A 15,149-nucleotide genomic window follows, 5' to 3' on the forward strand; every position below is an offset into this window, starting at 1 on the left:
ACTCAGCCTGGACAGTATTGGACCACAAGCCACAAACCGGAACTATAGAAATAATTTGTAAACTGGACATTCCGGTTAAGAAGTTGGACATCTAGGTGTAGCATCTAGTCTTGTAAAACTTGTCATACACTTAGCTAGCTAATCAATAGGTTAACCTACTGAACATACATCACCAGTGTCCGTTGCCCATAGGGGATGTTTATTCGTCCATCGACGCATTATCTAACTCGCATATTCCTGGTCAGGGTCATGGGTGCTAGGTGCCTAACCCAACAAGCATTGGACGAGAGACAGGAATACACCCAGGACACAAACACCATTTACTCACAAACTCGTACCATGGTACCTAACCTGCATGTCTGTGAGTAGTACCTGGAGTAAACCCACGCAGGCGCTGGCAGAACAAGAGAACTGCACACAGAAAGGCCCAGGCCAGGATTCAAACCCAGGACCTTCTTCCTGTGAGGTAACAGTGCTAGCCAATGGACTACAGTGCTATCTGTGTAAAACATTGCATTTAGAAATGCTTGCAGATGGCTATATATATATAGGTAGCTATCTATATCAATAACCTAGTGGGTATAACTTTCTGTCTGGTGCTGTGCATGCACCGGTTTTCTTGACTTCTGATAATTAATGCACTTCACCTTATTCATCCTTTTTCTGAAGTGGCTAGAAGAATAAATGGACTGGAGCATAGGAAGAATATTCTGGATTCTGATTTCATTTGTGAAACTGAAGGTCAAATTCAATAACAGCTTTGTTTATTATAAAATTAAACCCATTGTATCCCCTGTATATACTTTGACACAAGTGAAATGTACTGCTCATAGTGCTATAAACTGTGCACAAGATAAAAGGATAAAAATCACATGAAAAGATGTATTCATCATATAACAGCTCGTTCCTCATAAAACTCTCTCATGCTCCATTACGTTGCTGTTTCTATTAAATTTACATTTGAGACACCCCTCAAATTTCCACTACATCTCTGCCTACTCAGTTTTTGAAGCACCAGCCATCAGTGACACACACACATACACTCACTCACTCATACGCTACGCACTTTATTAGGTATTTATTAGACTCGTTTTTTAGACTTCTACTGCTGTAGCCTATCCACTAGAGTTATGATGCATTGTGTGTTCAGAGATGCTCTTCTGCATACCACTGATGTAATGTGTGGTTATTTGCATTACTGTCACCTTTCTGTCAGCTTTGATCAGTCTGGCCATTCTCCTCTGATGTCTCTCATTAACAAGGCATTTCTGTCTGCAGAACTGCTGCTCACTGGATTTTTTTGTTTGTTCTTTTGCACCCTTCTTTGCAAACTCTAGATACTAGTGTGTGTGAAAATCCCAGGAGACCAGCAGCTTCTGAGATACTCAAACCTGCCACCAACAATAATTCCATGGTCAAAGTCACTTGGATCACATTTTTTCCCCACGTCTGGTTGATCTGAACATTAACTGAAGCTCCTGACCCGTATCTACATGACTGTATGCATTGCAATGCTGCCACACAAATCGGCTAGATAATCGCATGAATAAGTAGGTGTAATAAAGTAAAAATGTTCCTAATAAAGTGAACTCTGATTTTGACTCAACATGCTTCCAGCTTTTATTGTCCTTTATTTTTTTCTCAATAGCGACAGCAACCTTTTCAGACATATTTGACTGAACAATTCAGCTATAGGCAATTGGGCTGCTGAAGTAAGAAAACTGCAGTCTGGTACAGACAATACAAATGGTGCAATCAGTGATCCTTATCACACTCAGGTTGTCTCAGTGGAAATCAATAAAGCACTCACTGGAACCATCTCAGCACATCTCAGCTGTGTGGCCGGTCCGCATCAAGCACACATATATCAAAGCAAACCTTTTTACGCAGTCGCAAAGTAATGTCATTTTTGTATTTTTTCTGTTTAAAATGTAAATGTGTTCTTTTTTTACACTTTTGAAGACATAAATGCTTACGGGACTTGAATTGTTTTATGTTTTTATTGTTGTTACTATTTATGGATAAGCAATAAAATATAAATACTGCAGGTAAGCCAGCCTGATAAGTTTAAAGGCATCAGGAATTCAAAGTAAGCAAGGTGCACTAATCTAATAATGCATATACTGTATGCTACAAAATATACCAAAACAAACATGATAAATAAGATTTGATGTATAGATGATGTGTATTAAATTGAACAAAAGGAATTGCCTTGATCATTTTTTTCTAAACTGCACACCAGGTGCTTACAAAAGGCATGTTTAAAAATGTAAATATTTATCCATGATTAGACTGGACAGAATATAATCTTTGATAGTAGTACAAAAAATGAAGAATTTTAAATGCAAACATTTAAACATATTCAAATCATCTCTCCATGGACTTAATGCTTAAATGAAGAGAAAGTGACATAGTACATATAAACTGTATCTGTCTGAATTCTGACTTTTGCATTAGGAGCTTAATATCAGGGCCAATGCCCAAGAATTCATTCATCGTCCTCATAATATCTGTTTCTCTTGATTTGTTCCTCTACGGACAACATCTCGGACTCATCCTGCCAGGGAAGGTCAGCTTGCTCTGATGTGCAGCAAACATTTTCACCAAAGGTATCAGCCTTCCCATCCTCGCCTGTTGGATCGTCTGTGGTTACGTTCGGCTCGGATCCAAAATCCAAAAGGTCGTCAAATAAAGAGGCGAAGGACTTTTCCCTCGGAGGTTCGCCAAACATGTCATCAGAAAGCAAGCTGGAACTGGTGTCGAGGCCTGCGAATATGTCCTGGAGAAAGCTTGAAGCAGTCATTTGAGGTTCCTTTCCCAATGAAAAGGTATTTTTTGGAGACGGATCAGCAAACACGTCAATGGTAAAGCAGTCCCCTGTTTTTTCAATGGATTTGGCACCTGATGGCACAAAAGCGTCATGCTTTTCGGCTAACTGTAAAACATTATCGAGCTGCGTCCATTTCAGCTCATTTGAATCACCAACACAAGTGTCCTCTTTTAGAGACAACTCTGGCATGACTTGCAGGGAAGGGCTACAGGAGCTATCCAAGAGCTCGGGATCCACCCAACTGCTCTCTCTTTCTGTGCAAAGTGTCCCATGGTCAAATAAAATCTGATTGTTGTTATTGTTTGAGTTTGCGTTTTCTGCCATTTGTGCTTGTGCTGTGTCCTCAATCAACATAACCTGCTCTGCCCTTGCATCTCTTTCCTCCTCTTCCTCTTTACTTCCTTCCTCATTCACCTTCTTGTTCAAACTTTCAACACCTTCTTTGCAACCTGCATCCTCTTCTTCATTCACTTGAGTGCCCAGGGGTTGTTCTCCTTCCAGTGGAAAATCCCCATCACTCCCAGCTTCCTCACTACTCACATCACTCCTGTCTGCCTTTTCAGCTTCATCCTTCACCTGTTCCAGCATTTCAGCACCATTCACATGTTCTATAACGTCCAGACCTGGTCTAACATCTGCTGCTGTTTCTCCACTTTCTATAGGCCCTCCATTTTCTACAAGCCCTACACTGTCCAGAGGCCAAAGGCTTTCCACATGCCCTATGCTTTCTAAAGATTCTATGAGTTGTATAGGTGCTACAGGTTGTGCAGTTTCTACAGGTCCTACTATTGCCTTGTTTGCTGCTTCCCTCTCTGTTACTATGCTGTTTTCCTGAGGTTCAATTTTCATTTGCACAGTTGACTTAGTGATCTCTTTCAAAGGCCGTTCCTTGCACAGATTTGTGTGGGCTTGTGTTTCAGATACAGTTGAGCAATTATCCTGGGGAGGCCAGCTTGGCTTTACCAACTTAACATCCTCCTCTATGTTTAATATTTTCTTTGGGGACTCGCTTTGAGGGGGCCATACAATAGAAATTTTATTTGTGGGTTTTTTGGTCTCATCATGTGGTTTACTTATTTCTTTTTTGTTTGGGGCTGGCAGTCCTTTCTCTGCAGAGCTCAGGCTGATCTGTGTACTGGGGCATTGCAAATCAATTTTCACAGGGGAGGTGTCAAGTGTTGCCTTTTCTGGAAAATGCTTTTGGTTTTTAGAGCTCCATAATTCCGTGTATGGTTTCTGTCCGAATCCCTCGTAATAATTTCCTTTGGACTTGAAGAGTTGCTTGAAATGTGGCTTGCAGTATATATGTCCATGGAGAGAGGCGTAGTTGCCAAGGCTGTGGATAACCCCCGCCCACCCAAAAAAAGAAAAGAAAAAAAACTGTGAACATAGTGAAATGAAAGGGACATGTAAATTATGTTCAGCATATTTTGCCATTTTGGGGATTGTTCAAATTTTTATTGGATGAGATTACCTTAATTTACTGCTGCAGTGCACGCAGCGGAAACAGGATTTATGGAAGTTTTGTTTGTCTGCTATCAGGGATTCCATCGGATACACCCTCTTTTGACACACCTGGCACAGGTCCAACTCTGGAGCTTGCATTTTCTAGAAAGAAATAAAGGAATATTAGTACTCTCTACACAGCAAAATAACACCACTGTAAAACAATGTGGAAGGTACATTATATACAATAAGGTATAAGGTATTTACAACCATGGCCAAATTTTCACCACTGTGTAGAGACAGCTGTAATGTATTTGTAAGTATCCAAAAGCAATTATTAGACATTTCTACTGAATAAGAATTATTAAATAATTGTCCACCAAGACTGAATTTGTGATAATACAAATTACACAAAACACAATTAAATCCAACTTCTTTTTAAGCAGATTGCACGTTTGTTTGACAGCATAATAAGAATAATATTGTTTTATAGATACAGATGGCTGTCATCGTGTCATTATCAGCAAATCCGTACAGTAGCGATATTTGGATCTCAAACACAAAGGTGTTTGGCCATAGTTTGTTTACATACACCAGCATTTCTGTTTGCAACATCACACATCCCCATCACATCAATACGCACAAACCTTAGTCTTGAATTAATTCAGTGAGACAGCATGCAAATCCAGTGTCATATTATTCCAAAGCATTAATGACTGATGCATAAAAAATGACATGGCATAAACCGAGAAGCCATGCTGTCACACAGCTTAGCATTCACAATGCTGTATCTTTTAGTATGAAAAAACCTTATTTTTTCATGCTTTGTAAGCAGCTTAATACAACTGCACATGTAACACAAAAGCTTCCGTCTGGGGCTACAGTAACAGGCCCCTGTAGACAGGACATCATGAGACTGCTTCTTCAAACCACATCCACAGATGCTGAACAGATTGTCAGCCCCCATTAGGTTTAGATGCTTTAGTGAGAGATTACAAGGCGTCAGAAGCTATAAGGTGGAAAATAAACCAGGGACTGGAAATCAGACATTGCATCATGCAGGGGAACAGAGAAGGACAAAGCATTTGTTTTGCTTCGTGAAAGTACAATTTTGAAGATTAATAAAACCAAAACACACAGTTCACACTGTTACTGCGTATTAATTTCTTCATGCTGCACATCCCAGTTTACCAGTAATGACAGTCTTCTCCTGGTGTGACACAACCCGTGAAGTCCTCTCCTCAGAGATGGTGTAACCAAGGCTCTTGAAAACATTCTGGCTGTCTGTCCAGGTCTTGTGGAAGTTCTTTAGCAGTTCCTCTGGTGAATCCTCTGCAGACACATCCAATGCAGGGACTTTCCCTTTCACGACGTCTGCGTATGTGGGAGGGGCATGTCGGGTGACCACACTTTCTGCATGCTTGGAGACTGTCGTGGCGCTCCTCGACCCACTTAATTTGTTTCCAAGTTCATCAACGCTGGAGAACTGCTCACTGACAGCCATTGTCTCGCAAAGCTCTGAGGGTTCAGTTGATTCCTCTTTCTTTTCTTCTTCCTGGTGGACAGGCAGGGGAGAGCTCAGCCCGGAGCCCTCTTCTAGCCCTGAGGACTCGGCCTGCTTTGAACCATCTGTCATGACTTCTGGCTCCACTGCCTCCTGTTTATGTTTTTGCTCTTTGGCTTGGGAACTTTTGTCAGTTGTCTCAAACACAGTTCTAATAGCCTTAATGCTATAGGTGGGTATTTCCTCCATCATAGTGACTTTTTTGTCTTCCTGAGTGTCAGTTTCTTCCACGTCAGTCCCCAGCCTTTCTGCAATGAGAATCGGTTCTTTTCTGACATAGACCTTTTGTTCAGGTGACTCAAATTTGTTAACAAGTTGCGACAGGTCCACCCTGGGGAGATCTTCCTTTTCCGTATCTACCTTTTCCGTCTCCTCTGCCTCGGGACCCAGACGCTCAGGGATAGCGATGGGCTCCTTGCGCACATAGGTCCTGTTCACCTCAGCCTTTTGCGCTTCCTCAAAAAAGTCCTTTTTGTCCTTCACTGATGCGCTCGCCGATGCATCTGAACTTTCCGACGTTTCCATGGTGCTGGTTTCAATTTTGATCTGTCGATGGAAGGAAGCGGGCGATTCCACGATTTCAGCCTTTTTTTCCACGAAGGCAGCAGGCTGCTGTGGGGGAGTCGGGGATGCTCTTTGAGATAGCATAGCAGTGGTGTCCTTCAGTTTAGCCAGGCAAGTTGGAGAGGGCGTGGCCCTGTTGATTTGAGAGGAGGGTGTTTCTGATCTGCGGGGAGGAGGGGTTGGAGGCATCGGCGGAGGCGAAGGTGCCATTCTCAGGGGCGAATCAGTTCTCCGTGTCGATTCGATGGTGATGAAGGATGGCGATGGTGAACGCAGCCTTACCATGGGAGAGGGTGTCCTGGACCCAATAGGTTTTCCTTCCATCAGCTCCTGCTTTTTGCTCTCGTGTGAGCTATTTTCTTCAGTAACCACTTTCTTTTGAGTGTCAAGTTTAACAGATCCGATGCTTATTTTGCATGTCTTTGGAATTGCCCCTGCAGCATCTGTCCTTTCAGAGATGTGCTTTTCCGCTGTGGTGCTGTTTTCATTTAGGATTAAAAGCTTTGATTGTGCAAGATTTTTCACATATTCTGTGATCTCTGTCAGCTTCTGCACATTACACTCAGACACAGCTCCGTCAAAATCTTTCTTTTCCTGTGGGTTGATTAACCACTCAGGGATTTCACTTAACATGGTCTTTACCTTATTAGTGTCCATTTCTCCTGACATACCCTGGAGCTCATCAATGTGAGACAGCAGCTTCTGTATGACTTCACATTTTTTAAGGGAATCCTCAGTTACAAGCTGAACAGCTTCTTTCTGTTCCGCCTTACCTATCGATTTGACCACAAATCGCCTGTATTCGCCCTTTGGTTTTCCTGGTATTTGTTTTTTGCTTGATTCCTCTTTTTGCTTTTGAGAAGACCTGACCTGCATCTGAACCTGAACGGAGCCCTGCTGCTGGAAACTCTGGTGAACGTTACTTTCAGTAATAATCACTTCCTCATGAACCTGGATGTGCTCCTCTTGGTGGGTCTTTTGTGTCTGGTGAACTCTTATTTCCTCCTGCTCTTGCACTGACTTTACAGAACTTGGTGGCTTTGTCTCCTTAGAGGCAACTTTAACAGGTGTTGGTAGTCTAGTCTCTTTCTCCTTCTTTGATTTGTGCTTTGGCTTTTTCATTGGGACCTCTGGTTTACTGTCCTTTGGCAAGGCAGAATCATCTACCAGTTGTTGTTCATCTTGTTTTTCAAGCTTGGATTCGATTTCTGTGTGTGTCTCAGCACTGCTGGCTTCCTTTGTAATGCTTTCTTGAACTACCTTCACATCACAGGTCTCTGAAACAGCGGAATCTGTCTTTTTTTCTTGTTTTTCAATTTTCTCAGCTCTTGGTAATTTGACTGTTTTAACTTTAAATTTGGGAATAACTTTTGGCTTCTTGTCCTTTATAGGTGCAGCAGTCTCAGACAACTTATTTTCTTCTACTTTAATTTCAGTTTCAATGTTTTTATGAATGGTGCCAGACACTTCAGTGCTTTCCTGAACCACTTTCATTTCCTGTAGCTCTGAAACAATTTGTTCTTTTTGGCTTAATTCTGAAGTGTCCGTTTGGTCTTCCAGCGTGGTGTCTTTCTTTTGTTCTTGATTCTCAATTTTCTCAAGTGTTGGCACTTTTACAGTTTTAACTCTGAATTTAGGAGTTACTTTAAATTTTTTTGCAGGCTGTGGTGCCTTGCCTGGTCCCTCAATGACAGAGCTTCCTGCTTTCTTGATTCCTTCTATTTTGGTGCTAGCAGAAGTCTGACTTTGCAAATTTGTAATGTCTTGCATAATTTCTTGTTTAGTTTCTAGTGGCTCAGCAGGTGTGGATTCAGAGACTTGATCTTTGATGTTAGAGGAAGAGTCAGACTGAGCAGAGGAAACAGAAACAACCTCTTGTGTTTTGGTAGAAACAGTCTGACGCATGGTGGAAGAAACAGACGAGGACTGCTGCTTTGAGACTACGCTCTGATTGATGGTGACATGCTGTTTAGCTGAGCGAATGTCAGCAGATTGAGAAACGCATTTCTGACTAACAGTCAGACCTGTGGACACAGATGGGAGAAGAGATTCTGTGTCTAATTTAGTCTCAGTCACAGCTTTCTCCTGAATTACATTTGAGGCAATGATCTTTTCAGATTGCTCCTGGGTTACGTCCTCTTTCACATCCTCCTTAATTACAGCATTGGCTGTGAACTGCAGGTCTCCATTAGCAGGTGGAGAGGTTGGGGTCGTATCCTCTGCTCCATTCTCCTCCTCTCTTTGCTTTCGGTACCTTTCCTCTGCCATCATTAGTGGTGTTTTGAATTTTCTTGCATACGGTTTGGGTTTAGCAGGTGGGGACTGAACAGTTGGTAGAGGCAGTTTCTTTGGAGGGCTGAAAACCTTTCTCGGTGGGCGAGGTGATTCTAAGTGAGCAGGCTTTGTCAGCGGAGTTCCAGATGAAGCTTCTGACGAGGACAGTGATTTTAATTCAGTTTGCATCTCTGTTTTCACGGTTTCCTCTTGTTTGCTTATCTCAGTCACAGTTTTGCTTACTGTATTTACATCCGTGGCTGTCATTACTTGCTGTATTTGTATTTGTGAAGTTATCACTGAAGGTTGCGGGGGCGGTGGAGGTGGCATTTTCTTCTTCTGTGCCATTGTTTTTTCCTGCTTGAACTGCCTGGATGTTTCAAGCTTTGGGACTTTATATAAAGCAGGAGCCTTTACTGATTTGACTGTCATTTTTTTAGCCTCAGCAGTTACTGGAGGAGGTGTATGGGAAGGCATAGAGTCCAGCTCTTGCTGTGAGGGTGGGGGAGGCAGAATATCTTGCCCTGGCATTGGGGGTGGAGGTGGAGGTGGAGGGAGAGGGAAATGATCTGGCTCAGGTGAAAGGGATTCAACAGGAGGTGGAGGAGGTGGGGGGAGGTCACTGTCTTGCCTCATTTCAGGTGGAGGAGGGGTTGGAAATGTCTGACGGTCAGGTTCAACTTCAGGTGGAGGCGGGGGAGGGAGAGATAATTCAGACTCAGATCGTGAGGGCGGGGAGGTAGGAGGGGGTGGGGAGGTAGGAGGTGGGGGGAAGTGTATCTCTGGTTTCATCTTCTTCTTACCAGTCTTAATGAGACCCTTTCGGCTTACGTCAAGATTACGGAACTCGGTCTTCAGGGTTTTAACGTCATGCTTTCTGGTGATTGTTTTTTGCTCAATCACGGTTGTGTGCACCTGACTGACTGCTTGTGTCTCCTGCGTATGCTCTGTGTTGATGCTAGTTTGAGATAGGTTGCTAATCTCTGCTGAGTTTGCTGTGTTTTCAGTGACCAGATTGCTCACATTTTTCTTATTTATGGCCACAGGTTCAGGGGAGACCACCTTCTGTTTCGCTGGTCTTTCTTTAACATTTGTCGGTGGAGGAGAAAGGGACATATTGATTGCTGTGGTTTGTGTTGTGAGAGAATGCTCCTCCTGGGCTAAAGACTTGCTTTTCACCGATTTAGTGGCTGTGTGCTTTTGTTGGGTGTTCTGTGATTCAGTGCTCTCAGACAGATTTTTAACAGCAGGAGCTGGCGTCACAGCCTCATTCTCAGCTTTTGTCTCAACTGAGCATTCATGGATCTCCTGCTGAGAAATTAATGAGGCTTTCACAGTAGCTTTAGCTTTCCTGAAATCATTAATAGTGGTTTTAGCTCTTTTCTGCTCTTTCCCCCGGAGCAGGCATTTTATAGTGCCTTGAACGTCACCTTTTATCACCTCTTCCTTCTCTACTTGGGTTTGCTCCTGTCCATTATACAGAGATTGTATAGACATTTGAACATCTCCCTCTGTACTAGGCCTACGCTGTGTAGATGGAGGTGGTGGTTCCAGCAGCAGTTGTATAGTGCCTCTCACATCGCCCTGCTCACTCACTTGCTGCTGGTAGACTTTCTTTTCATTGGATGCCTCTCTTAAACTCTGCATTGCTGTCTGAATATCACCTTTAACAATTTCCTCTTTTTCAATCTCTCTTGAAAGTTGCTTGGCCACCTCCAGTGATTTCAAGGTGCCTTTGATGTCACCAGGCACTAAATCTTCAATGACAATTTCGACTTTTGCAGTCGCCGATTTCCCTAGGGATTCCAGTGCTCCTTTGATGTCACCTGGAACAATCTCTGGCTTCTCAATTTCCTTGGACAGGTTTTTGGCCTCTTCCAGATACCTCAGTGTGGTGGATATATCACCTTTAATCACTTCCTCTTTCTCAACCACAACTGCCTGGCTGGCGGCTAGTGATAGTGAATCCAGGGTAGCTCTTAAGTCTCCCCTCACAATGTCCTCCTTCTCAATATTACTCATGGAGAGCACAGGTTCAGTCATGAACACCTTGACTGTGTTGTGCACATCTCCAGGGACAATGTCATCCTCCGCAACACTGCGTTCAATTTGCAGCTTGTTGTTCTTCAGGATGAGCTTTGTTGCTTTAACATTGCCACCAACAATCTTCTCCTTTTCTTCTTTTTCTGGGAGAATATCCTCTGCCTCAACCTGTAGGCTTTTCAGGTACTCCAGAGCCCCAGACTCAATGCAGGTGGAATAAAAGTTCACATTTCCCTTCTCTGTATCACTAACTTGAATCTTCATCAGCTGTGTATCTGGGCCAGTCAACAGTGTGTTGAGGGTACTCTTAACATTTCCTTTGACAATATCTTCTTTTTCAAAGATATTTTCATCTCTTTGATTGAGGAGAGAATATATAGTCATTCGTACATCTCCCTTCTCGTCTTCCTGAATAAGAATGCCATGTTTGGCAGATCCTTCTCCCTTCAGCAGGTTGTTTATAGCTTCCTGAATGTCACCCCTGATGATTTCCTCCTTTTCAATGCTTCCCACCTCCTGATTGTACAGCTGCTTTACCGTGGTGTTGATATTGCCCCTCTCTTCCTCATTGATAATAACGGCCTTCTCTATAGTGTCCTGTGTGTTTAGCAGGTTCATCATTATGTTTTTAATATCCCCTTTAAGGATTTCCTCTCTCTGGATTTCGGGTGCATCTTGATTCATGAGCTTAAATTTGGCCATTCTGATATCCCCGATTTCATCGGCCTCGATGAGTACGCCTTTTGATGCAACCATTTTCTGACTGTATAGCTCATCTAGTGTCTCCTTGATACTTTTACCAATGATCTCTTCCTTCTCTATGGTTTTTTCATTAAACTCATGGACTGGGGTTGTTTCAAAAAGCCATTTTGTTGTCTTAACATCTGCATTTGGAATCTCCTCACGAGTAACAGCAACATCTGTTTCCTCAGTTTTGTTTATACTACCAAGGGGCTGTTTCTCAAATAGCCAGACCGACTGTTTAACATCTCCCCTTAACACTTCCTCCTTTGTGACTGTTTCCATTTCATTGTATTCTGAGTCTTCACTACGGATCTTATCCAGTGTATGTGTTTCAAACATCCATGTTGCACTTTTAACATCACCTTTGTGGATTTCACTCACACTTACTGTTCTCACAAGCTGTTGTGACATCCCGTTAGACTCAAAGCGTTCTTTGTTTGTCCTTACATCGCCCCCTTGAACATCACTGACTGTTCTGACTGAGACTTTTATGTCCTCCGCAATTTCATCCAGAGGTTGAGTTTCAAACCTCCACCGAGCTGAGCTCACGTCCCCTTTATTTATATCTTCCTCAGTTACAGACTTAATTATATAGACCTCATCAGTGTCCTTTATTGAGTCAAGAGGTTTTGTCTCAAAAAGCCACCTCGCACCCACCACATCTCCCCGCATTATTTCTTCCTTAGTGACAGTGGTGACCTCATGATAATGACCTTCTTTGTCCTGGATTGCATACAAAGGCTGTGTCTCAAACATCATGGTGTAGTTTTTCACATCTCCCTTCTCCTCCTGCTGACGAATGATTTTTTGAATTTGGCTCACCTCTATGTCAGAGGATTGTTTCTGAAAATTATCTAAAGATGTGGTTTCAAAAACGAATCGCCCTTTTTCCACATTACCCCCCTGCACATCTACTATAGTCCGGATGTTCTTGGGTTCTTCAGAATTCTCACAAATGGCATCCATTGGTTGATTTTCAAACATCCATGTGCAATTAACAACATTTCCTTTCTGAATGTCCTCGGTCTGAAGAGTTTTCAGCTTGTGCATGGTTTCCTCACAAGTTGAGGTCATAATGTCAGATGACTGATTCTCAAATATATACTTCATTCTGGATACATCTCCAGATAGAATATCTATATCAGTGACTTTCTTGAAAGAAGTATTTTCTTCACCTGTGATGTTCTCCAGGTTTTCTGTCTCAAAAAGAAAACGAACCATGCGGACATCTTTGCTCTGGACATCCTCCTGCTCCACTGTACGTGTTTTAATACCGGTTTCTGACTCGTCTCGAATTTTGTCCAGGTTCTGGGTCTCAAAGAGCCAAGTGCAGGTTTTGACATCGCCTTTGTGAATTTCCTCAATTTCACTCTCATTCTTTTCTTTCTCATACAGTGTATCCATTTGCTGTGTCTCAAACAACCATTGACATGTTTTGACATCGCCTTTCACAATTTCAACGTCTGTCTTAGTTTCACTTTCCTCATCCTCAACATTGCTGAAATATTTAATGGAATCCAGAGGCTGCGTTTCAAACAGCCACTTAGCTGTTTTAACATCACCTGCTTCAACCTCCTGTTTAGATATTCCTTTAATAATCTGGAACTTTGTGATGCTTTCATCAAACTGATCAATAGGACGGGTTTCAAACATCCACTTACAGCTTCTGACATCACCTTTCACTATTTCCTCCCTTCTAACTGTTTTGACCTCATGGTAGTGACCAGAGCTGTCCTGCATTGCATACAAGGGTGTGGATTCAAAAAGAACTTTATTTGATCTCACAGAGCCACTGGTGACACCCTCAACCTGTATTTTCTGAGTTTCATCACACCTGCTCAAATCCATCGTTTCAAAAATGTCCTTGTAGTTTGAGACATCGCCTTTATCCAATTCCTCCAGCATTACTGTTCGGATTACTTCCTTTTTCTCTTCTCTGATGTTCTCAAGTGGCTGACTCTCAAACACCCACTTCTGATGTCTCACATCACCCTTTTCCTCTTCAGAGGCAACTAGTTTTTGAAGTTTTCCCACTTCAAGATGTTCCTTCAAAGCCTCCATTGGAACAGTTTCAAATAAATGTCTTGCCGCTCGCACATTGCCTCCTACAATTTCTTCAGTGGACATGGGTCTGGCATTTGAATCATCTTTCAACGTGTCCATTGGCTGAGTCTCAAACACCCAACACTGCTTGCGAACGTCAGCTCCAATAATCTCCTCCTTTTGCAGTTTAGAGCCTTCCCATTCTTCATCCTTGATTGAGTCTAAAGTCTTTGTTTCAAACAGCCATCTGCCTTTTTTCACATTATCCTGATAGTTGCCCTCCATGGACACACCACAAACCACCTTCACCTGAGTGGCATCCCTATTAATCATGTCCAATGGCTGAGTTTCAAAGAGCCAGCGTGAGGTCTTCACATCCCCCTTCTCTGTTTCCTCTCTACGGACAGTTGTGATCTCCAGCATTTCACCAGAGTCTCCCCTGATCACACACATGGGCTGCGTCTCAAACATCTGAGTGGTTGTCTTTACCTCCCCTTTGATTTCCTCTAACTCTGACTTCAGCTGCAGGAAGTTGGTCTCGTCAGTGAACTCAGTGTGGCCTAGAGAATCCAAGTGCTGAGTTTCAAACAGGTACCTTGCGGTTTTGACGTCCCCTCGAGTTACATCACTTGCGAGGATGACTTCTGTGGTCTGTCCTTCCTCATGGTAGACCTTGTTGAGAGCATCTAATGGCTGCGTTTCAAACAGCCAAGTCGCGGTGCGCACATCTCCCCTCGCCAGCTCAGGACATTTGCCTTTCTGTTCGACTGCGTCTGGGTCTGGGTTCTCCGTTCCTAAGGCATCCATAGGCTGCGTTTCAAACATCCATGCCGTGTACTTCACGTCACTTCCAGCAATTATTTCTTGCTGAGCGATGTTCTTCACATCGTCCTCATCTGGTGATTCGTCCTTTATGGTGTCCAAGGGTTTATTTTCAAACATCCAGCGCATGGACTGTACTTCCCCTTTCAGGATCTCATCCCATTCCAGATACTCCCTCTCGGGGCTCATACATTTGCTGGGGCTACCCCCCGTGTTTTCAAACACAGACCTGGCCTGCTGGATATCTCCCGTCACCTCCTCTTGGCTCTCCAGCTGGGTCCTCTCCATCTCCGTCACGTCACTGAAGAAGTCTCGCTCCAGGTTCTTGCGGACTTCTGGGTGGATGTGCTTGTAAAGGCGTTTCAGCTCATTAAGGTTTTTCTGCTTGGTGTACTGCTTGTTGACTGATTGCTTGGAGGGAGGCACTGGCTCAGGAGGTTCTGGTGAGCACTCTTCTGAATGCTCTGATGGTGGCTGAAGTAGCTCTGGGGGTGGGGGTGGCAGGCTTTCCATGCTCTCGTACATAGCACCAGAGGCAGAAGCAGAGCTGGAGGCCGCCGCCTCCTCCACTTTTGAAGTAACAACAGACGATACTTCAGTCATCTTGCCTATTGAGGCTTCAGACGAAACATTTGCAACTGGAGCCCATGGAAATTGGTTGTAATCAAGATCAATCTTTTTGGAGGAAAGAATAAGGATACATTCATTGCTTTTTTTAACTTAACATTTGTTAACATGATTTAAAGCCATTGATTTAAAATGCAAGGCAAGTACAATAATTTATGATGTTGCCTTCCCGTGCTATCATTTCGGTTAATC

At 43.2% G+C, this 15,149-nt stretch overlaps 1 protein-coding gene across 2 annotated transcripts in view; it reads right to left on the bottom strand.

Moving 5' to 3' along the window:
* Window positions 1-4,027: 4,027 nt before the first annotated feature.
* xirp2b (xin actin binding repeat containing 2b) overlaps window positions 4,028-15,149 on the bottom strand; it is a 59,485-nt gene continuing 48,363 nt past the window's right edge. For both annotated transcript variants that reach the window (XM_061234318.1, XM_061234319.1), the window contains 3 exons: window positions 5,468-15,005; window positions 4,305-4,438; window positions 4,028-4,166 (listed from right to left, as the gene is read on the bottom strand). In XM_061234318.1, the coding sequence (XP_061090302.1) occupies window positions 4,344-4,438; window positions 5,468-15,005 (9,633 nt within the window). In that variant the 3' untranslated portion in view covers window positions 4,028-4,166; window positions 4,305-4,343. The remainder of the gene's footprint in view (window positions 4,167-4,304; window positions 4,439-5,467; window positions 15,006-15,149) is intronic.

The sequence above is a fragment of the Conger conger genome, chromosome 3 (genome assembly GCF_963514075.1).
Source record: "Conger conger chromosome 3, fConCon1.1, whole genome shotgun sequence".
Taxonomy (NCBI): Eukaryota; Metazoa; Chordata; class Actinopteri; order Anguilliformes; family Congridae; genus Conger; species Conger conger.